Genomic DNA, 25,200 nt, shown 5'->3' with positions numbered 1-25,200 from the left:
AAACGTTTATCTAATGTAAAACTGATCATTTTGATTTAATCACAAATGTGGGAAATTTGGGCGCGCCTAATTGACCATGGTAGAAATGTAGACTCATTTATCATCCATTGTTCAATATGTCATCAGCTATACCGTACGTCTGTTTTGTGCCTTGTGATATACCTGCTGACCAGCTGCTGCTAGCTTCCCCTAAAACAAGGGTTAAGACTTGTGGTGACCAAGCTTTTGCAGCAGCCACTTAAATGCTCTGGAAGTCTGCTGATGTCTATTAAATCAGCCTCGACTCTCATTGCTTTGAAATTCCTCTTAAAAACATACGAGGTCAGATGTTCTCAATAGAATGTTTATTTCGTCACTCAAAGTTCAAAGAAACTATATCCAAACAGGGGGTCAAAAGACAGTTATCGAAATTAGGTTGGTTGTTGGAGTTCAAAACTACTTGTTTTACAAAGTCCCAACGGAAGCAGGCAAAATATATGATCCGAAGTGCAAAAACTTGAAATAAGGTCTGTTCACGGGATTCCAAAACTGGCGCACAAAGTTCAAATAAAAGTTCAAATAAAACCTATTCTCGCAACTCTCTGGCTTTGGCTTCGGGGTCACTCTCTGGTTTTACGTGTCTTTTCCTCCGGCTTTTATTCCATTACTTAAGGTTCATTTTATATATGGGTTCATTTTATATATATGGGTTCAGTGTTCTACTGGTACTTTAAGTAGGGATAACTTTAAGCTATCTCGTTGTCCAAATATAAATAAAAAGAAACAAGGAATTTTGCTTTTTGGATTCTTGTTTCTTTTTCTTGTTGTACCAAACCATGCCCCCAAAGCAAATTGTGACTTTTGTGAGCAGTTGCACCCTGGTGTCCTTTGTAGATGCAAGAAGTGACTCACAGGGACAAAACATAGTTTCCATTTAGCCTGCACACACTAATAATGATATCAAGTATTGTTTACTATTAGATAAATCAAATTCATTTAAACACTCCATTCAAACATTCTATGTTATTGCTTATATGTATCAGTCAGGGTTTATTTCATCAATTTAACTGCCTTTTTGTAAAAATGGGAAAAAATACACTGGGAGCCAAAAAACCTAGAGTGAGTATAATATTGCATGTAAAAATAAATGATACAAATGACTTGAAACATATACGTTTGGCTTTAATTTAATCAATAAGAGGGTAGCCTAAAAAGACATCTGTTATTATTATCATTATTGGCAATAATTTTCTTTTTAGGTAATCTTATTGATTAAATTTGAGATGATCTATTTTTGCAGACATTCTAAAAATACTTTCTATTTCCTTGATTTTATTGCATCTGGATGGTAGTGAGCTGTCCATTTCAATTAAATAATTAATGTAAAATATTTATTTGCAAAATGATTGCCGATTAAAATATTTGAAGTACCAGTCACATCCTATAGCTTTACTGCAATAAGTTCAAAACACATAAAGTGCTGCAATTTTTAAAAGACCCTGTTCATAACGAAGTGAATAAGCAGCTTTTTTGTTCAGCCTTGGTCAATAAAAGTAAATGTTTGCACTTATTAGTAATCTATTGTGCTAATGTTGATCTGTCTGCCTGATTGTCATTTCATTTTCAAAGACTAACCAACTTTCTCAAAATGTTTAAATTTTGAATTTGGCAAACCAACAATGTTTGATATGTAAAATGATTATATTCCTCTTTTGAAACTTCTTGAGGAAATTTATAGCTACCTTTTCCTTAATATGAGAAATAAGTGAGACAATTGCATTCACAGTTCTTGACTTTTGAGAGCTGCAGCCAGCAGGATACCTCCAGGCTAAATAGGGAAAGGCATATGTGAAGTCCAAAGGTAATTACTGTATTAGGACCGAGACACACGAGACGCAGTGTCTCATGAGTGAGATGAGATTTTCTCGTCGTACGAGATCTCATTCCGTAATTCTACAATTTAAATTTGGAATGTCCAATACAGTATACCTACCATGCATGTTTTTGGAACGTGCAAGGAAAGCGTAGTGCCCAGAGAAGACCCACACAAGCACGGGGTGCACATGCAAACTTTTGCTGCTTTTCTTTGGGCTCAAAGTTAACCTCACAGTATTCCACCTGAGGTGCAGGATGCCCAGTGGCTATTGACGGAATCCCCTCGGTCTCAGACTTCTTTGGATAGTACATAATGCAGATTTGTTCAGGAGGGTACGTGATAGTGAACCCACAGAGCTCTGATTTATTCACTGACCATGTCTTAAAACCACTCTTAATTGCAGCAAGAGGCACTTGACTGTGATTTGAATTACAGAGTGGTATTAGTGAGTAGAAGAAAACTCATTATGAAGAATTGCGCTTTGATTTGTGTGGACCTTTATTCCACACAATTTTGTGGAATTGCACGTGATCAAGAATTCTGTGTTTTATTATGTTCTGTTTGTGCCTTCTTTGTCTGCTTGTCATGTTAGTGTCACCATTTGGTCTTGCCAGTGCATCTCCGTGTGTCAGCCAATCAGCACTCACCATTAATCCATATTTTTTTTGTCTTAAGGTCACTACAACAAACCCCATTTATGTGATCAGGCAAATGTGTTTGAACTTAATTGTTGCAATAGTAACATGGTCATGCTAAAGTGTGATTAAGATGACATAATTCAAGGGACAACATTTTGGGCCACTCAAGTGGCATAATGAGGATATAGGTCATGGCTAGAAAAATAAACACATGAAATTGAATATGTCTGCATCACAATCAGACATTTTTCAAAAGTGGATTCAAAAAGCTTGCAAAGCGACTTTAATGCAAATGTACAGATCAAGGGAAAAAAATCCCAAGTTGGTTCTATTCCTTTATAAATATATATATATATATATATATATATATATATTCCAATTATAGTTTTTGAACAGTTTATGCAAACAAATAGTATTTTCTGGCTTGATGCAATATGCACAACTGAAGTAAAAAATAAACCTGTGAAAAGAAATCAGGAGTACTGTATTTAACATGCTATACTGTGTTGCCTTGCTATAACATGGTTTACCTTTCACGGCCTTGCTGCTTGCTGTTTTTTCTTTTTTTTTTTTTTTAACTGCACAAATGTACTACATGTTGTGTGTCCTAGCGCTAAGGAAGACCCAACTCTTTGTTCTATGTCCTGATTGGCCATACTTTTAGTCATTTTCTGAGTGCGCCGACCTTCCCCCGTTGACTCCTCACCCCAGTGATATTTTTCCGTACTATAAGGCGCACCCAAAAGCTTGATTCTTTTTAAAAAGCTGACGATAGGCCTTATAATCCGGTGCGCCTTATATATGGATAATATCATGTGTTGACTGTATAAACTAAAAGTTCATGCCGACAAACATAAAAGTTTATGCCTCAAAAATCCAGTTCAAACCGACCTGGCCCGAGGGTTTTAAAGCCAACTCGGCCCAGTGCGATTAATTAACTTGGTTTTCAGGCCCAACACGATTTTTTTTTTTTTTTTGAGGACTTAAGAGTGTGTGGCCCCACACTCATGTTTGTTTAAATTTCCCGGACTTTCGTTTCTTTGTAACTTTGTGCTCCATATGGAAATAGCGGATCAAAAATATATAATGCGGGAAAAATTAAAAAGGCGGCGGTGCCACGTGTTCACCTGTGCTTGGCTCCTCACTCATACCTTTGCATGTTTGTTTTTTAAATTTCCCTGACATTCGTTTATTCATAAATTCTTTGTGCTCCATATCTAAATAGCTGGTCAAAAATATATAATGCATGCTGAGGGGAAAATCAAAAGGATTGAGGCGCCGCGCGTTCACAAGTGCATGGCTTGATCTGGATCTATTCTGCGCTCTGCGGCTCCTGATTAGTAGTTAAATAGCAATTACCAATAACACATTCTGTTTTGTCTTTTTTTTTAATAACAAACATTTCTTAGTATATTATCCATACAACGCTTATATTGTATGAATAAAGTTTATGTTGTGTCATTAAAGTTTGATGACTTTGCTGATTGTTTTTAATACATTTCCTTTAGTGCAGCACCATCTAGTGGCTCCATAAAGCAACTCTATCTCGTGGATGCATAATGCAACCCCAGCCAGTACTATGGTTTCAACTCTATGTGCGCCTTATAATCTGGTGCACCTTATATATGACATTCCTTTAGAAACTCGGCCATTCATTGATGGTGCGCCTTATAATCCGGTGGGCCTTGTGGTGCAGAAAATACGATATATAGTTTGCACTGTTTTTTCCAACTCTGTGTTGCTTTCTGTTGTTACTTTGCGTAGAGAGAATACCGATTGAGTTTTTGTTCATACTTTGTTTTTACTTCCCTTCACGTGGTACATGCACGTTTATGTTTTAAACTACTTCGTTTGTACAGCATAATGTTTAGTCTCTGTTTGAGTGCACTTATTTGCTATTTTTGCTTTTAAGCATATCAGTATAATGTCACTTGTCTGATAACCCCAAACAGCACCGCATCCAACCACTCTACTTGGCTCATCATAACTCCATATTGCCTCCTTAGATTTTTCATTACAACAGGCGCAGGGTGGGAACAAGTGAATTGTCGCCCGCTGTCAAGATGAAAATACAGTGGGCTCCCGTGTTACGAGATTAATCCGTTCCGCAGTTGGGGTTGTAAGGCAAATTGGCTGTATGACGGGCAATCCAAACCTATTTTAAATAGCTAATGCGTTTAGAACCCCAGGTAAAAACATCAAAATTGTACATACATATTAAAAATTTGTACCAAAATAGTATAGTACGTGCTACGTATATATAATATACTGTACATGTATACATTCAGAAAACATCACAAATAAAACATATAGAAAGGATTTATTTACCTTTGAGTGCCGCTTGTTATGCCCATATTCCCTAATAAGGGTTATCTCCAGCATCGTTTCCATATAAACCATCTTCTTACTTCTCTCTTTAACATCACTAGCAATCTTGGGACCCATGGCTAACCCTTTCAAATTTGAATTAAGCAGTAAAATCCACAATAAATACGGTTTTGTAACCACTCACAATTGAACAAAGCTTTACTGTTCCGCCATTTTGAAACAAGTGAGGCCGACCAATAGCAGACCACCATGTCCATGAGGAGACGCCGACCAATAGCAGAGTTGTAGTGACGCGTTGCAGGGACGGCAACTGAAAACAAGTGTAATTACCAAAAAATGCCTGCAGATGGAGACGAAACAACACAAATACAGCCAGGCCCCTAGGGTCATGACAGTTGCAAAACTGGGAACATGTTACAAAGAGGGGATGAAAACACTCAGTATTCCACATTGCAACATGAAACTAACGTAAGTCAGGGACGTGGTAACATAGGAGTCCACTGTAGATTTTATAGTATACACATTTTGTGTTTTACATCAACATTGAACAACATTTACAATTTCACATGTGGCATAGAGTGAAATTGTGTTTGATTTCTCATACAAAGCAGAAAACGTAAAATACTAATAAAAAATTATTTTTAGTGTACATCCTGTATATACAGCAGGCAGCTCGTTCTTGCTTGTGTCAACCTTGGATATATTCATGAGCAGTTAAGCTCCTTTTTGCATAAGATGACAGTGATGCCACAAAAGTGGTTCCATTGTCACATGACAGGTGCCAAACTACGTTATTAGGAAATGTCTCAGCAGTTCTAAAAAAAAAACAGTTTCTACATTTTGCTATTCAGTTTATTTGAAGAAACCCTAAATGCAATGTAAAGACTTGTGTGACTTATCTCAGGCCTTGATATCGAAAAACAACGTATAGAAAATAAATAAATTTTACATACGGATTACTTGGCCTGGATTGACTTTTTCCCATATTAATTTAAATGAGGGTAACCTCACCATTACTTCACTGGCTCCTGTCTGCTCTAACTTTTCTTTTGAAGTTACCGTATTTCTCCGTGTACAAGTTTTGTTTTCGCTCTGTTTTAACTTATACCTGTATAACTCTAAACCAGACCAATTTTTTCCATATATCTGTGTTATAATGATATTAATTCTAATGCAAAATAAGTAATATCATGTCATTTACAAGGAGGGATGCCACGATGTGGGACGTCTGCGGTGATTCCTCGCTGAAACATTCTGACGTCCGGGGTCACCCATGTGGCGAAACTACATCTCCAACAGCCTGACAAAACTTTCTAACGTCTGGGATAATAATATGGCAAGATGACCCATCCGGGGTCACCCATTCTAACGTCCGGGGTCACCAATCTGGCGAGGCGAAGAAACCACACGTTGCTGTGCTAGTGGAGATCTTTACTCTTCGCATGCCATCACAAAACTGATACAACAAAGTCAAAAACAGCAAAGACAAAGGCAACAGGTTCAAAGCATCAAAGGATCATAGCAACATGCCTACTGGGTGAGAGACATGGTCCTAGTGTCCGCCACACACCTCCACCAGCCTACTATACGTCAGGTAATGCAGCAAGCTGGTACCACAGCAGCCAGCCAGCACCCTGATAAGGATCCTCTCACCCGTCGCCCAGTCCCTTGGCGCACCAGGGATCGAGCCAGCCAGCAACAGGCTGGTACGGACGCTGGTGAGAACGGCTGTGCAATCCAATTTCGGAGTCCCTGGCCGTCAACCGGGATCTTCCAGCCGGGCAGCCTCATCTACTACCGATGTCCGTCCGGCCTCAGCAGTAGGCCTCCAGCCACCATCATTCAGCCGCCCCTCCGATTCACCATGCCCGCAGGTATGGTCCGAATATACATCGAAGCGGGTCAGCTGGTGTTGGTGCCGCAGCAGGTTCATGCCCAGGCACAGACTGGGACGCAGCCGCGACCGGCCGTCCCTCGGAAGCCACTGTGCCTGCCAGCATGCAGGTCAGCACTGCCACTCCGGCTCCTGCGGAACTTCAGAAGATCCCTTTGCCAACGCTACTTCATGGTTTTCACGCTGAGCGTCTCACCCTTACTCCTGTCGCACCTGGGGCCCTCACATACACCGCCCAGGACCGGACTGAGACTCAGGGTGCCAGACTGGTCAATACCCTGTGGGGTTTTCCGTTATGCCTTTCTGGGTGTGAGACATGGTCCTAGTGTCCGCCACATGTGTATGTATATATATATATATATATATATATATATATATATATATATATATATATATATATATATATATATACATATATATATATACACACACACACACACACACACGCAAACTGTCCAGTTTTAGTCGAGGTGATGCGTTCAGCCTAACTAACTCCCTCTGGAAGGGTGAATGGAACGGGGACGGCGGGTGCAACTCGAACTTTTATTACCTTGATGTGTTTGTGATCACTCATGTGATAGTAATAGCAGTAGTTATTTGACACTAGGTAGCAGTAGTTATTTGAGGTTGGTAGCAGTTGCGTTACAGCTGTATTTGCAACTGCCCATTTTCCATAGTACCAAGCAGTTTTTTTCATGGTCCAACAGTGCGCCCTACTGGTAATTTTTAGTCAACTCAATAAGGCATACAGTACTGTAAAAATATCTGTATATTGCGTCTGTCATTTAGAAACTGTGAATGATTTACACGTTCTGAACTTTATTGGCCTATTTAAACATATTTCGAAAATTCTCAAGATATTTACTGAAAATGTTAAAAAAAGTATAAAATTATGGTATGATACAGTTGATTCATTGGTTGACTATTTTGTTCCGAATACATTAATTATATTTTAATGTTTTTGTTGTGTGTTGTGTGAGTTGGTGAAGCAGTGTTACCATGCATACATTATATTATCCTGTACACTTGTGGCAAAACAACCCTCACTGGATTTTTCCATAAGAACGTTTTGATCTTCAAAGCCATTCTAAGCTCATTTTCATAATGCGGTTGCACTGATATACATTAAACAACTGCTTCTGTGATGCCCTATTTCTCCTAATTCAACTTCAGAGCCTGTCTGCCAGAGGCTGAAGTATGTATAAATATACTGACATCACACCTTGGCTCAACATCTGATCGTGCAAAACATAGTGTACACGAGGTTATTGTTTTCATGCTGACAAAGTGAAAACTGCTGCAACAGGTTTACTTAGTGTCTCTAAATGGAGCACAAAGAGCAAGGCAGAAAAAAAATGGTGGATAAAATGATGCCCACAGAAGCTTAATGAAATGAATATTGTTCATGAAAGCAACATGCTAAAAACACTGCTAAAAAAAACAGCATTTTTAATGTACAAAGCACATGGAATACTCTGAATCAGCTTGTGATTTAGCATTATATTTTGTGCCATCAATTCAAAAAAATGGTGGATAAAATGATGCCCACAGAAGCTTAATGAAATGAATATTGTTCATGAAGGCAACATGCTAAAAAGCACTGCTAAAAAAAAAAACCAGCACTTTTAATTTACAAAGCACATGGAATACTCTGAATCTGCTTGTGATTTAGCATTATATTTTGTGCCATCAATTCAAATTCCCCTAAGTTTACACACACCTGTGATCTGGACCAAAGCTAAATCTTTCATGACAAATGGGAAATCTGTGATAATTAGAAAATACAAGGCTTGAAATAAGTTTCACATTACTGTTTACGACATAAATGTTTGGACCTTAACGACTTTTGTAAACACAAATTAACTCAATGATTCACAAAACTGCCCTTCACAAAAAATATTCACAGAATAGCATGGACTCTTTGAACCTCACACCTAAATTGAGCAAGAAATAGCTGTTACTTGTAGGTACAAGCTCAGAGTACAGACATCAGCAATCGGCAATAACAATTTGAGATGAATGAAGTACAATGTGCATGATCCATTGTAAAAAGATGCTACAGTGATGGGGAGGCAGTACGCAAGGTCAATATGGGGGCGGTTTCATCATTAACCCCAAACATCAAAAGTGGGTTCTAAAAGTGGGGTGGATGGATGGATGGATGGACGGACGGACGGACGGACATTGGGCTCCTGAAAAATTATTTTCAAGTGAGAATATGAGTGTGAATAGTCGTTTGTCCAAACAGCTCTATTTGGTAGGGCCAATATTTATGCGTTGATTCAAATAGATAGTTCATCTGTTCTAAACGCCACAAATTTCCCTGACTAGGATAATTGTAGTCTTCATAGGCAAAATCCAGAGGTTCAATTGATTGTCAGCATCATTTAGTGTAATTGAGGCAATAAGAGAAACCTGGTCAACAAAACACATCTGCCAGTCATTTTCCATTACTCTTACCTTTTTTTTCTTATACAAGATAAGAGAAAAAGGTAAGGTTTTGTATCATGTCCAGATGTATTGTATATATCAGAAAGTAAAAGCTAAAATGTTTTGCTCAAACCCAAATGTTTTTAATCTATCTCCAAAATAAAAGCAAGTGTCTTTACTAGTCAAACTCTTACGTATGCAGGTGAGTGTACAAAAGACGACATGTTTAACATTGTTCAGTTGTAGTTTTCTACTATAAATATAAAAGGTTTCTTGTGCACCCCTCCTACTTACCCTTGGTTTATTGCTAAAAAAATACATAAATCCAAATAAAAATGGGTGAAAAATAAACACTTGGAAAACAAAAGCAGTGTATGTGCACTCTCAAAAGACAGACCAAAAATAAATGCAGAAATGTCACCGTGGAAAGATGCTAAGATCTCTTTTCATCTCTTTTTCAATGCAGGCATCGCTTTACGCCTGTACCTATTTTTCAGTTCTTTGAACAAATGCTTCAAAGCTGAAAGAAAAGAGCGGTGTTTTGATCAGATCATTTTTTCAGGGATGACAAAACAGTTTTGTCATAAGATCATTTGAGACAGGTGTGTTGGAGCAGGTAACATAAAAACCAGGCTGGATAGTGGATTAGGGTTAGGGTTAGGGCACTATTGGCTTAGAGCAGGATTTTTATAACAGGTAAGAAACTGCACAGCATGATTTAGAACAGTGGTCTGCAACCCACGGCTCCAAAGCGACATTTGGCTCTTTTTCTTCTTTCTTGTGTGGCTCTCGATAACTTCAATAATGAATACTTCAATTGAAGTGAAATTAGTGAGTTAACGTTTTTTCGTCTGGTTTAATATGTATATACAGCAAATACAAAGATTTGTATTTGAAGGTTTTTCCAAACTTTGCTGGTACTGTAAATATTTTGGCCAACATAACCGACCGACATACAAAGAGGTGGGTGGTACTGGTGGACTGACGTTTTGCGGATGGATTGCTGAATGACAAAAACATTTTAAAAACAACAGACAAAGATCGACGGAACAATATCTTTGGTCCGTCATTTTAAATTATCATTGTAATCGTCACCACCTGTGTCTCCTGCCACCATTGGAAACAGCTTGTCAAATCACCCAAATCGAATTTCCAAATTTCTGAAAAATGTTTAAACTGCAACAAACTTGGGAGCATGAAAGTCTGAACAGACAAGAAATAACTAGCTGAGTGCTAAGCATTAGTATGCAGCAGCTCATGAAATGAAACCCATATTGTACACAGTCTTGCTCAACACACTCATAGTATAGGTCTAAAGTCAAAAGCATTGTTTAGAATTAGGTATTAAGAGACTTTTTTATTATTTTGCTTTTTTGTTATGTGTGTGTTCAGGTTACAAGGGTGCTCATGGGTTTCGCTCTCCGGTGCCTGCCTGCTTTGCTTTTTTTCCCCTGTGTTTTTCCTTGCATCTTCTATACAAATAGGTGTGTGCCACAGCGACGCAAGGATTGGACGGTCGGATTCAGGAGGGCCCGTGATTGGCTGCTGTCGGGTGCGCACCTGCCATATATTGAGCCGAGATGGTGTACAGCTGCAGACAATTCCTTGTCCTCCTTTGCTCCTAACCAGCCACACAGTTGTTTGTTAGGTTATTGTTTGTGTAATCTGAGCAGCAGGGGTGGACTGCCATTTTCGTTGTACCCCTTTTTCCTCCTGTTAATGGAAGTTATGGAGGTGAGCCTATTGCCTTTTGTTTGTTTTGTTTGTTTCGTTTGTTAGGTTAGTTTGGTCATTTCCCAGATAGGACTGGTTGTTTGTTGTTTTGGCATGGTTCGCACTGAGTTAATTGCTCATATTGTCAGTAACCCTTTTTATGTAAATAAATTTTTTGTTTGCCAGCCAACACCTGTTTCGTCTGCTGGCTGCTTGGGAGTTGGGTAAGACGGGGCCTTTCTCGTGTGGTGTCCTAGGCCCCTAGACGAGGACATAACATTTTCAAATATGGACAGAACTTTTCCTTTTGTGGATGGTTCCTACTCCATATTTGAATGAATAAATCGTTAGCACATAGTTGAGCAACTCATTCTTAGATGCCCAAGAGCTGATAGCATTCAAATAACCAATGGACACATCTCAGTGACAATCTCACTTCTGCTTTTAACCAGGAAAGGCAAGATAGAATTTTAAAATACATCTTCAAAAGGGATTATTCTAAATTATGCTCAAAATTTTCGCAAATGAGCTTCAGCCAGGACAATCTTCACCACGGCGGCATGCCCTTCAGCCATGTTATTCAGCTTTATTTGTCTAGAAATTGTGTATTGAAATTACAATTTATTGTATTGCATTTGTATGAAATATTAAGTTGTAAAAAAGTGTTAAATATCAACAAAACATACATATTTCAGAGTTTGCTTGAGCCGGTGGGCATGGCAGCTTAATGTTTAAATTCCACTAAATAAATGATAGTCTATATCTCTTGGGTTTTTATATCAATTGTTAATTGTTTTCTATGTGTTTCATTTATTCTATGAATATTTTAACTGAATTAATGGTGTAGGGACCATCCACAAAAGGAAAGTTCTGTCTTCCCCTCAAGATTCAATGAGTTATTTAACACCTTGTGTGTACCATTGGAACATAACAAATCTGTTTTTTCTGCTCTGCTCATAAACAACATTTCAGGTACAACGAACAGCCAAAGAGTCAAACAAAAGCATAAAAAAATGCAGCCCCTCATCAAAGCTGAAAATCAGTGTCTTTCTTGAAATTTATTAGACAACTTTAGACTTGGCTCTTAGAATAGAATGGAATACAATAGAATACCATGAATGTCATTCTATAGCTGGTATACAATCCAGTGCAAAAAGAAGGTAAACTTTCTCGATATCCAGAATATTGTCTAGCCGTACGGTGCATTGGAATCATTATAGGTTGTTTGCACGTTGCTCCGAGTGACTCATTCTGGGATTCCTTTCCTTTGTCCTGGCAATCATGGGGTTGGTTATACATGTGTGTTGCATGTACAAACTTGACTATTATTATTAATATTATGTTTCTTGTTTTGTTTTAATGTGTCCACCTGTGCTCGTCAACCTGTTCGTCAACCAATCAGCTCCCTGCACCACTTGTGTATTGTCCAGGTGTTCACTGTTATCTCATCAGTTTGGTTTGTATTTAGTTCCCTGCTTTCATTCATCTCTTGTCACACAATGCAGTTACCCGCCTTGTTTGTTGTCGATGTCCTGTATTGATGGTGAGATGAAGCCCAGAAAACCATCAAGACTATCAGACAACTGTTTTTTTTTTTTTTTTTATTGTTGCTATTATGGCTTTAAAAAGATTGTGATCTGTTTGGTTTCACAATAATTTTGTGTGGAAGGACGTTATTTCTTAATCCAGTGTGTCTCGGGTGTCCTACACATACATGAGTGTTGTACTTTAAAGTACAGTATTTTCATTAAGAAAAACAATTAGTTTTTTTTTTTTTTTTTTTACTTTTTTTACTTTTGATTTGTACGGAGCATGCCCTTGATTAGGATTCATTTGCACTATGGTGCAATGAAGAGTTCACTATGATGTACTACTTTTTTTCAATTTAAACTGCATGTGCAACAGTTCAAATGTCATGTGGTCTAACCAGCAAATAACTTCCTAAATGAGTCACCTGGTACAGTGTGCCAGGAAGGTTTGTACGTCACCAAACTACGCTTTGTTTTCATTGACTTCGACTTCCAAGTCTGTTCATTTCACCCATCACATCACGACTGTCCTATTTTACCCAAGACCTGTTGTATCAAGTTATTCTCAGTTTCAATTTGTTACTTTGCTGTCTTTGACTTTAATTTTGTGTTTTTGTTTTGCCAAGAGCCTCCAGTCAAGTCAACATTTTTTTTAAATATTATCTTTTACCAATGTTTTAACACAGTTCTCCAATGATTTAAAAAGAGACAAGGTTAACAAAAAAATTTCAAACTTTAGGATTCAAATTAGGGGTGCCTGAGCATTGCTAAAAATGGGCTAGAAATGCTCATGGACGTTGGTTGAAGTCCAGTTTAAAAGTTTGAAAAATCCAGTTTAAAATATCAAAAACTGCTTGCAAACAAGAAAAAGGACGAATGCAGAAAAAAAAAAACATGTAAATACACACACACATACGCACACACACACGCACGCACGCACGCAAAACCTGATGAGAAAAGTGTAATGTACATGGTTACTTGCATATTCCCTTCGACCACCTGGATGTCAAAAGTGTAATGTACAAAGTTACTTGCAAATTCCCTTTGACCACCTGGATGTCATTTGGTTTTAGATACATTTATTAATTAACGAAATGCACATTAAACAGAATAGCTTACCTTGTCATCACTGGAATATCTTCGACTGTGCTGCGCTGCTCCTGCACTTTGATTCATGTTTCAGCCGTGTGGACGCTTTCTTTTCTAAAAAGCCAATTTGCCATCAAATGGAATTAATGTGACAAGTGTTTGTGTAGCAAAATTACAGGCATGGAGCCAAACGCCAGGAGCGAATGAAAGGTGTGCATTGAAATCGTCCACTTTAATTCTGCGCTCTCTCTGTGTTCGCTGTGTGATTTCTAAGAGCGCACGGAGGGGGGCTAGGGAGGTTGGGGGGGGTCCGAGGTGGCCAAGAGCTGTTCAATGAGACAAGGAGACTTTAGGCGTGTTTACCAAGATGACGCTTTGGAATTTAAGATACATAAATTTGTATAACAAATAAAAAAAATTGTTTCAAAAATAGATAGTTTTGGTGGGGCTAATGTTAGCAGCTGAACACATTAGTGTTAATCTTAACTCTGTCATATGTGCACTTACTGCACTGTCAACACTACCTTTTTTTGCTTTACAAAAAAACTATCAAACTTTGAAAAGTTAACACTTTAGTAAATGTTACTTTAACACCAGGTAGTGCGCATGTATATAGATGCTTTGCCCGAGTTAAAATGAACACTCTAGGTTAAGGGTCTGCAATCGATTCAACTTTAGTTAGTTAGTTAGTTAGTTAGTTAGTAAGTTGTCCCGTAGCGCCTAGTGGCTGGGCTCACTTCTATTGTGTGTGTGCCAAGTTGCAGTATTTTTTCTCTTGTTTTACACGCCTGTCATGAATTCTGTTAATTATCTTTATGGACAGAATTTCTAAGTGCTAGCTAAAGCGTAATGGGGGTCTGGTTTGGAGGTCTCAGCCTTGCATCTCCGCCATTTGCAGATGATGGGGTACTGTTGGCTTCTTCAGGCCATGACCTCCAAATTTCATTGGAGCGGCTGAGATGAAGATCACCACCTCCAAATCTGAGACAATGGTCCTCAGTCAATAAAGGATAGAATTCCCTTTTCAGGTAGGGGACGAGGTTCTGTCTCAAGTGGAGGAGGTCCACTATCTAGGGGGCAATGCTGGAAGTAATGCATTACAAAAGTAATGTAATTACTGTAATGCATTACCTTTTGTGTAACACGCAAGTGTAATATATTACGCACACAAAAACAGTAATATTGTACTTGTAACAAATCAGAGTAATGCAATGCATTACAATGAATTTTTAGCCTGAAGATGGCGGGTTTTTCTTCCCAAATTCTCCAAAAACACAGTGCGATCGAAGGACAGAAGAATTATTGTGAGTGGGAATGAAACAAAGTTCTCTCGCTCTGGGATGCCACTTTCACCTCAAGAGGTGAGGAGATTCGTGGCGGAGTATGTGGTACGTAGAAAATATGTTTCCACAGTGGATTCACCAGAATTTGGAAACCTTGTAAGCAAGATCCCTGTACTAACTAGCATGAATGACAAGGTAATCTAACGCTACTTTTCATTGTCCAAGTGCTATTATAATAATAATAATAGCCTCTAAATAGTTGTGGTCAATGTGTATCAAGATGAAGCATACAAAAACTCACGTTAAACGGTACATTAAACACAATAACGACAATTTAGCCTAGATGCTAACGTTAGCCCCACCGAAATAATCTATTTTCTGTCCCTAACCTAGCCGAATGAACTTTAATTTGAATATTAACATTGAAATTGTGGAATGCACTAAGTTTTTTCTAAAGTATAAACAATATATAACTATGCTGTGAAGCTAAGTAATAAAGGGATTGAAATACATTAAAATGATTCTGTATCTTGTCATGTCTTCAACGGTTTACAATACAATACAGATCAAATGATTTGTACTGTTTTTAGGCTTAAGCTAACCTTCCACTGGATGTGTAATGAGCTACGTTTAGAATGGCAAATCCATATTTTCAGTTTTGTAGTAAGAGTAATATAAAAGTAATAATAATGCATTAATAATAGTGGTGTAATGCATTGCATTTCAAATACAGTAATATTGTAATGTAACTCATTACTTTGAAATGGCAGTAATAAGTAATAAATAATGCACTACATTTGAAGAACTCGCCCAACACTGTTTGAGGTCTTGTTCGTGAGTGAGGGTCGGCTGTAACGCAGCCATATCCAAAGTCCGGCCCGGGGGCAAAATGCGGCCTGTGGTCAATTTCTATCCAGCCTCAGTCATAAAATCAAAAACGTCTGGCCCGCATGGAGAATGAATACATTGGGCAGCAGCGCTGTTACGTGTGTGTGCTAATTGCTGCCATTTATAGGCTCAATTAGGAACAGCAAATTAGTATTTGAGTAATTGACTGTATGAGCCCCTAACTTTCTAAAATGGTGACAATCAACAAAAGGAGGAACTTGACTGCGAGGGCCAACGGTACAAGGATGAGTGGAAATTGGACTATTTCTTCACTGAAATACGGAACAACTGTGTCTGCTTCATTTGTAAAGAGACAGTGGCTGTTTTGAGTTCAATGTGAAGCGACATTACCAAACAAAACATGCTGACGTATATGGCAAGATCACAGGTAATGAACGCAGTGAGAAACTGAAACATCTTGAAGCTAGTTTAATCTCACAGCAGCAATATTCTACAACTTTTACCGACATCTGGATAAGGACAAGTTCCGAGAGATTCGAGCATTTGTTAAGAAAATGCTATGCTTGTTCGGGTCCACGTATTTGTGTGAGAAGACATTCTCGATAATGAACTTAAAAAAGAGCCGTGTGAGGACATGGCTATCAGGCTCTCACTTACAAGACATCTTGTGCATCCATACTACTGCCATAGAGCCACACCTGGCCTTTGTCCTGCACTCCAGATCTCAGTTCCACCTATCACACTCATGCGGACAAGTCATTTTTCATTTACGATCAGTCTGAAAACGTTTTTTTTTTTTTTTTTTTTAACTTTTTACTCCAGAATAATAACCATTTAAAAATACAGTCAACATTTATAGTTACTAATGTCATATTTTAAATGAGCCCTGCACTTGTTGATATGACTATTACTTGTTCATTTCTCTGTTATTGTGTTTAAAATGTTTATAAATATTAAACTACCCAAGAGTACAATTACTTCTTTTCAACTGTTATAAAAAAGTTGGTGTTAAAAAAAAGTGAAGTGAACATTCAATTTCAATATTTAATGTCAATTCCAAATTTTGATATGCACGTTTCAAATTAACCAAAACACATGCTTAAGATAGGTGAAATTAAAATAAAAAAGCAAATGTGAAACACAGAACGGTTCGCTGAAATGTATTTAAATTAATTGCTGTTATATGTAAAGAACGCCCGCCAAGGTTGGACCCCTACATTTTTAACACACCAAATCTGGCCCCCTTTGCAAAAAGTTTGGACACCCCTGCTGTCACGGAAGATTGACAGGCAGATTGGTGCAGATTCTGCTGTGATGCGGAAGCTGTATCCGTCTGTCATGGTCAGTATTGGGAGTAGTGCATTACAAAAGTAATGTAATTACTGTAATGCATTACTTTTTGCTGTAACGTAGTAGTGTAATGCATTACACCACCATCTTGAAAAAGAACGTGCAACACTTCAATTACTGACTTTTACTTCAGAAGCGTTTTTGTTACATCTAATGAAAAGAATTAAAAACATTGACTGTAGATACGGCCAACGTTGATTCTTCTAGATAAACACTTCACTGTAATCAAGTTTACGCAAGTAAACTTGGCTTTTTATATAATCTCATTTACATGTTATATTTTGGAGATTTTTCATAATCTTTGTCAATCAGCTGACAAATGACACTTATTAGAGTGAAGACAGATGGGTTACTCACCAGTCCACTTGAATAAAAGTGCAGTTAGTCACTGTAGATGCCTACCCCTGCGAGAAAAAAAAAACATGTTAAATAAAGCGACTGTTTACAAACAGTCAATTTTTTTTATCCAAATGAAGGTAATATTCAAGTTTTTAAAGACAATATAAATGCGTATGATTACCCAAATAAGGTCAAACCCAAATATCCAAGTATCTGAGTTGCTAATATGATGTATGTGTGTGTGTGTGTGTGTGTGTGTGTGTGTGGGGGGGGGGGTGTTGGAAGTCTTTATTAATTTCTTTAGAACAAATGTGTAAAATTGGAAATGCAAGTTAATGTTTTATTTCTGATTAAAAAATACATAAGGTTGTTATTAATGTTGTTTGTGAAAAATGGTCCACCCTGCCTGAGTGTCCTTTCATGCATCAGTTCAAAAAGCAAACAGTGATGATCAGAGAAAATACTCTTCAAGAGACAGGAAAAAATGATGACCCATCACACTGATGGACAACAACATTGAATGATTGTGACATCAGAGGTCAGGTTGGGCTGACACAACTGAAAAGGTCTTTTTTTTTTAACTTTACGTTTGCTGCAAAACATTAGCTATAGCTCAGCTGTGAAACAATGATGTCAAGTATATCAATGGAAAATCATCCGCCACGCCACAAAAATGCAATGTGTGCAAATGATCAAAAGCAAAATAACAGCACAAATTGGATGGATAATTAATTTAAAATGGATCACACTCACACACACGAGTATGCATGCACGCACACGCATGCACAAACATGTCCACACACAGACACACACACACGGACATCAAACGAAAAATACCCATGAGTTATTAAAGTTATTAATATACTGTAGTTCAAAAAAAGAACTCCAATGACCCGGCAAAGTTATTAATATATTTCAACAAAAAGAACAAAAATAAACTTAAGAATTGCAGGCTTTGAATGAAAGCTCGGCAACAGCAAGGAGATGCTGCACAGACTTAAAAATAGGATTAGTACTGTACACACAGGCACCCACAGGATCATCGAGCATTGCTTAAAAAAAAAAAGCTTAATGTAGAGATTGATGGCTTTTTGATACAGCCTATCCACTAGATTTTGATTTGCATATTCAAAGTATGTGTGAAAGACCATTAAAACATGTTTTGATGGGTGGTTGGATGCTGATAGTTTTTTTTTTCTCTGTCCCTGTAGTACATTCCTCAGATAAACTCCTTACACTTGGTCAGGCAGCCCGCCTCTGCAACTGGGTGCTGAACTTTCTCCCAGGCAGACCTCAATTAGTCAGAGACCACAACCATACAGTCAGCATCAGAACTGTAAGCACAGACACACCTCTGGGATGTGTGCTGAGCCCCTTGATTTCCACACTCTTCACCTATGACTGTATCACCTCGCAAAACAACACCAGCATAATTAAGTACATGGATGACACGACAGTCAACGGGCTGATCACTAGTGGGGTCCAGACAGCATATAGGAAAGAGGTGACAGACCTTGTGGCCTGATATCGCAGCAACTATCTCCACCTCAACAGAGACAAGACGAAAGAACTGATCATAAACCCGAGGCTGCAGATGGAGTCACACAAAACACCACTATTCATAAATGGAACAGAGGTGGAGAGGGGGGAAGCCTTCAAATTCCTCTGCACTTACATTTCACTTACACTTACAAAGATTTCAACTAGTCCCACAACACTCGATAGATTATCAAGAAGTCCCAATAGTGACTGTACTTTCTGAGGGGACTGAAGAAATTCAGCATGCCAGCAAAGATTCTCAACAACTTCTACAGATGTACAATCCAAAGTACATCCACCTCTATCACAGTCTGGTTCGGCAACTTTACAGCACAAGACAGGAAGGCCCTCCAACGTGGGATCAAGACCTCATAGCGCATCTGCGGAACAGCCTTCCCCTCACTGCAAGACATTTATCACACCAGGGGTCTGCGGAGGACACACATCCTCATCAGGGACAATACTCACCTACAACACAAACTGTTTGAACTGCTGCCATCAGGCAAACGCTACAGGAGCCTGAGGGCCAGGACTGCCAGGCTGGCAAACTAGCTGGCTTCTACCCAAAGGCCATCCGGATTCTAACCAAATCCTTCACACACTATTATGCCTCATCACCATTCACTTTACCGCATGTGCCTTACAAATCCTGCACAGTACAATAGAGCTGCTAAATACATAATATTTTGCACGACATGATATTTTGCACTATCATCCTCATATGCATACACTTTCTTCCACTCCATCTACTCCATAAATTGATCATAATGTAAGTCTATTCATTGATTAGTGGTTCATTATTACTGACCTTATTGCTCTATTACTGTTTTTTTTTGTTTGTTTGTTTTTGTTTTACTGCCTACCTCATTATTTGCTTGATTATGTAATTTAGTCTGCTCGGGGAAGTGAACAAAATAAGCGTTTCATTTTGTAGTACTACTATGCATATGGCAATAAAACACTTGAATCTTGAAGAATATCGAAATTGTCAAAAGTATGTGTTAAATCTTCACATCATCGTGTCATTTGTACATATCTTAAGTACTATTTCTCATTTCTTTGAAAAAGTTGAATATGCTGTGGTACGTCAATAGTATAGAAATGATTATGTAGTTTGGTTGAAAAACTGTGTGTTGTTTTAAAGTGCCTCATAAATTAAGTTGGATCGGCTAGGACGCACAATACTTTGCTGTTTTTTTTATTTCTATTTATTTATTTATTAATTTTATATTTGTTTTTTGTTCTTTTGCTTATGTTCTGTGGTCATATTAGTAGCCACTCGCACATTGATTTTAAGTCTAATCTGTACATGATCAAAGATGATTACAATGGCGAGTTTACACTATATAGCCTACCATTTATTATAAAAGAAATCTAGGTAAGAAGTTTCCAACGGTCTGGTGAACGCTCCTCTGTTTCTGCTTCTTGCATGTTGACGACAACGTGTACTTGGGTGTGTTTCACAAGTTACACAGTATGTCCCTGTGGAATTTTATTCTACTCCCGCCCCAACTCCCGTCCCACAGGGACGTTCATGTCAGTTACGAAGCGCACCCACACACAGCAAAAGGCATACGTACACACACTCGCACACGCGCACACACACGCACACACACACACACACACACACATTGTCGAGGCAGTGAGAGATACATAAGTAGACATCCGTCAGACCGTTGGAAATCTCTTACCAAGATTTCTTTTATAATAAAATGGTTTTTCAAGTGTAAACTCTCCATTGTAATCATCTTTGATCATGTCCAGATTTGACTTTATTCAACGTCCAGGCCACTGCATCTGCCTTCAAAGGAAAGGGGGAGCTGTTCACTTACTGTAAAGTGTACAAGGTTTAATCATTTAGGATTTAAGTAAATATGTATACTGTAGTAATATTTGTCTTAAAAAATAATATGTATAGCATGATGACTTTTCACGTTTAATTTTTTTTTAATATATTAAATTTTTTTTAAATATGAAAAGTGGGGGCAGTACTTCGCGGATTTTCAGCTATCAAGGCGAGTTCCAGAACCTATCTACCGCGATAAACGAGGGTACTGTACACACTGAAGAGGTTGCCAGCCAATCACAGGGCACACAAAGAAGAACAACCAATCATACTCACAAACACGACTGAGGACCATTTAATTTGTCTGCTAGATTTGAATACCATGCATGTTTTTGTAATGTGGGAGAAAACCCGAGTAGTCAGAGAAACCCAACTCAATAAACAGGAGAACATGCCAGGAACAAAACCACAAGCAGTTGTGCAAACCATTCTACTACCAAAAGTAAAGAAAAATATTAATATGCCAATTGTCTTATTATTATCATGCAGAGCGTGATTACAGTGTGGCATGGTGTTGAGTGAGACATTCAATCAAAGCTAACTATTTTATAAAAAAAATATGAAAAATAGAAGACATTATCTCTGCCCATTTTTGGGGGGGTTCGGGGGGGGTGCTGATTATGTCAAGCGAAGCATATCTTATTGTTTTCTCTACTACCATACTGAAAAGGAAATGTTAACAGAGCTGTGTACAAGTTGTGGGACATGTTCCTTGAATATTACTTATTTGAAATATTTTGTTCATTAAAATAAATGTCCCCATGGTTACAAGAGGCACCATGAAACAATACAAAAAAAAGTAATTTCATATTACTGTTTTATTTGAGATTTGATTTGGTCCTGTGGGGTGGGAGATGAGAAAATTGTGTTTTAGGGGGTGCATATGCCTTGTTTCACATTTTTAAAACGATTCTCAAACATTCTTTTTCCTTGTTTATTTATTTGTTAAATTTGTTCTCAGGGTAAATTTACTAATAGTGAATGTTTTTAGTGTTTTAAGATTTGATAGGTTGGGAGGTCAATTCTGTAAAGACCCGTCTACAGTATTATTGTACAGCGTTTGAGACAGTTGGTGGTTTCAAAAGAATCTGACCATGGCATACGTGCAGAGTTACTATTTTTTAAAGACTCCATTCAAAGAAGTGGCTTTCGGATCCGATGAACGTAACTTCCACAAACTACAGTAGAAGTGGCATTACCCAATTCAAGTGACACACGGAAAGATGTGCCTGTGTTGTTTTAGTGATCTGGAGAACCGTAAACAAAAAAAAAATCAACGATGATACAAAATAAAAGCATTCTGGTACGTCACGCGATCTAATGACTTTGGTTTACGTGGGCGCAATATGATCGTTAACCTCAACAATTTAAATGATATCTACAGGTGGACCCATAAAGTTCCAGCAAACAATATTGTAAGGCAAGCAAAACAATGTGAACACCTTCAACGATACTTGAGACAATAAGAAAGGTGTTTTAATTTGAAATAACCAGCCGGATGTAGATTGAGTGATTTTGTCTACTTTTAAACTACATTAACGTGACTCCTAGCATGACAGCTATCTGTGAAAAAAATCGTAAATTGGGGCATTTGTCTTTATTTTCGAATGCGCTTTGGATATTTATAAATAATTGAAATTGTTACGTCGATTTTTTTTTTTGGGCGTTGACACCCCGACTGCCTCCGACCACCACAGCTGCTGAGGTACGTAAATGGAAACTTTAAATTGCCCAATGGCATAGGAGTGTGCGAGCAAATCGTGTCTAAGACACATTAAGAATCGTTTGTTTCGAAGAGGAAAATCTCAAGTTTTTCCTCGAATTCTCTTTAACAACCGATACAGTATCGAATGCAGTGGTGTAAACCCACGTCCCTGAATAGTCCAGACATTTGCCGCAAGTGAAATTAACCTAAGTACTTTCAGATTTGTCAAGAGCTTGATGGGACGAAACACTTTATTGCAGTGCAGCACTTAATAATGTCTAAATGCAACTCATTAGCTGATTTGGACCTGTAAAGGGATGTATTCTATGGAAACAAAATGCCTACAAGGACGAAGTGTGATGATTAACCGTGTGTCCTGGAAAAGATTTTAAATTGTCATGCTGTAATTGTTCAATCATCTTTAATGCTTTTGAACAGAATTATAATTGGAAGTCCCGAGCTTCTGTGTTGCTGATCTTTTTCTGAAGGCTTGATTCTGGGATGCCAGAGGGGATGGATCCCCTGGGTGCTCGCTCTCAGTTTGTGGACATCCAAACCCTCCCCACGTGGCAGCAACTCAAAGAGGATGTCGAGCGCATTCCGCAGGATCTGAGTGACAGCTTGCTCAGCCAGCAGTACTTCCCTTCGCCCTTCCCCTTCAGGCCAGACATAAACTGCAAAATCATCCTCTTGTGAGTCTTCGTGAAGTGTGTGCGTGTGTGTGTGCGTGCGTGTGTGTGTGTGTGTGGGTGGGGGGTGGGGGGGGGGGTCACACAACATATCTGATAAATAGCTTCTTGTTTTTTTTCTTCTTCAATCAGTAAGGTTTAAACATCTAGAGGAACCAATCTACTTCCTGATATGCCGTATCACTCCACTCCACTGAAAGATGAATAGAGTGTTTACAAATTACATTTACTTCTGTGCCTCAAATGATGTGATCATTGGCTTTAATAAGAGGAAGAACTAAGCAACATCCCACAAAACAATGAACATTTATGTCACTCTGTGCAGTGCAAACATCACCATGGTCAAACGAATCTTATTGCATAGTAGGTCCAGTTGATATATAGAAAATGCTAGCTGCTCAAGTGAAATTGCTCAAGGCTGTTAAAGCTTTTTTCTTAAATGCCTGATGTTAATTATACAAAGTTAAAATTTAAATTTTGAGATTGCTCCACTGAAAACAGTTATTTTGCTATGCACAGTCTGTATAAGAAATAAAAAGTATTGCTTTGTATTTTTTTAAAGCAGTAGGTTGTCCATTATCAAGAGAAACTTTTTTTTTCCCTGTTACAATAATTTTGTCTTGTAGTAGGTGTTCTTAGTCCACAAAATAAGTCAAACATTTTTTTAAGTCTATATTGTGAGATGTTTTGTTTAAATGAACAATCAGTCAGTCAAATCAAGATTTCTCTGTAATCGGTGTCGAACATTTTGGTGCAAGGAGTGAGTCCATGTCATAATTCCTCTTTGTGGAAGATCACATGATTCGTCATGCTGCTGGGCTAGGTGGCTGACTCAGGGTTTTGGTTTATGCGGAATGCTCGCATTCCTGACACACTAACATGACCGCCATGCCCCTTAGGAAACACACCAGGAGTTGACTTGTGACCACCAAAATGTGCTCTTAAGCATCAGCCTCAATAACAGCTACTGCAGAACACAAAACATGTTGGGGGTCGACTTTGTCCTCGTGGGTGGCATGGTAGAAAAAGTGACCACTGCACATGGTAGACACGGACTACTGCGCGTCCGTGGTGCAGTTCAGAGTCCTGAGTTGAATTCTAGTTTGCTCCGACCTTCATGTGTGCAGTTTGCATCTTCTCATGTGCCTGCATGGGTTCTCACCTGGTACTTTGGCTCCCTCCACATTCCAAAAACATGCATGGTAGATGTATTGGACACTGTAAATTATCCTTCGGTGTGATTGGGAGTGAATGTTTTTTTTGTTCCTGTGTGCCCCGCATTTGGCTGGCACCCAGTTCAGGGTGTCCCCCTGCCTGCTGCCCGCAGACACCTACCTGGGATAGGCAGCAGCAAGCCGGTCACCCTAGTGAGAATAAGCAGCTGTAGAAAATGGATGGATGGACTTTGTCCTTGTTTTGGTTGTCGTTAATGGAGGACAGACAAAATCTGAAAAAATTACATGTGCAAACAAGTTGGTGCTTTACAGGCAAAGCCGTGACTTTTACGTTGACTGACTGGCTTTGATACCCCCCCTCCAAAAAAAACAAAACAAAAAAAAAAAAAACACTTTTCCATCTTCTTACCTACAGCACTGGTGATGTAGCATTGCTGAACTGTACCGCCATCACCAACACCAGCAATGAACTACTCAACGACAAGAACCCAGTATCTGAGCGGATCCATCAGCTGGCAGGGCCCGAACTGAAAGACGAGCTACTTAAACTTAAAGGTGCCCAACAATATTTTATTGTACTGTTGTAAAAATTTAAACTCTGTAAGCTTTGTTTGTGTGTGTGTACACCTTCCTTCTTATGTGTTTCCTGCGCAGGATGCCGCACAGGAGAGGCAAAGCATACAAAAGGCTTCAACCTGGCAGCGAGGTTCATCATCCACACAGTGGGACCAAAGTACAAAGCAAAGTACAGAACAGCAGCAGAGAGTTCGCTATACAGCTGTTACCGGAACATCCTGCAGCTGGCCACGTAAGAACCACAACCTGATTAATTCAATTCCTCTCTCTCAAAGCACATTTTAAATTGTAAATCATCATAGGATAAAACACAAGCACATGAAGCACAACATCCAGGCCTTATGATCACTGTTTGTTCTTTTATCTGGTGTAA

The 25,200-nt window shown here is 38.6% G+C and overlaps 2 protein-coding genes across 3 annotated transcripts in view; one reads left to right on the top strand and one right to left on the bottom strand.

Annotated features, from left to right (window-relative positions):
• Nucleotides 1–13,682, bottom strand: part of LOC148424154 (inactive dipeptidyl peptidase 10-like) — a 69,047-nt gene extending 55,365 nt beyond the window's left edge. Inside the window, exon 1 of the mRNA XM_088414453.1 lies at nucleotides 13,507–13,682. Coding sequence (XP_088270579.1) covers nucleotides 13,507–13,563 — 57 coding nt within the window. The 5' untranslated portion in view covers nucleotides 13,564–13,682. The remainder of the gene's footprint in view (nucleotides 1–13,506) is intronic.
• Nucleotides 13,683–22,217: 8,535 nt separating this feature from the next.
• The window catches only part of LOC148424151 (ganglioside-induced differentiation-associated protein 2-like), a 33,928-nt gene continuing 30,945 nt past the window's right edge, over nucleotides 22,218–25,200 (top strand). The window contains exons 1-4 of one of the 2 annotated variants that reach the window (XM_088415592.1): nucleotides 22,218–22,387; nucleotides 22,876–23,079; nucleotides 24,667–24,806; nucleotides 24,906–25,059. In XM_088415592.1, coding sequence (XP_088271718.1) covers nucleotides 22,889–23,079; nucleotides 24,667–24,806; nucleotides 24,906–25,059 — 485 coding nt within the window. In that variant the 5' untranslated portion in view covers nucleotides 22,218–22,387; nucleotides 22,876–22,888. Of the gene's footprint in view, nucleotides 22,388–22,825; nucleotides 23,080–24,666; nucleotides 24,807–24,905; nucleotides 25,060–25,200 lie in introns of both variants that reach the window. The other variant, XM_088415593.1, reaches the window with a different exon arrangement.

Source organism: Hippichthys cyanospilos, chromosome 5 (assembly GCF_059441005.1).
Source record: "Hippichthys cyanospilos isolate Australia breed blue-spotted pipefish chromosome 5, RoL_Hcya_1.0, whole genome shotgun sequence".
Classification (NCBI taxonomy): Eukaryota; Metazoa; Chordata; class Actinopteri; order Syngnathiformes; family Syngnathidae; genus Hippichthys; species Hippichthys cyanospilos.
This window is presented reverse-complemented; position numbering and strand designations above follow the sequence as displayed.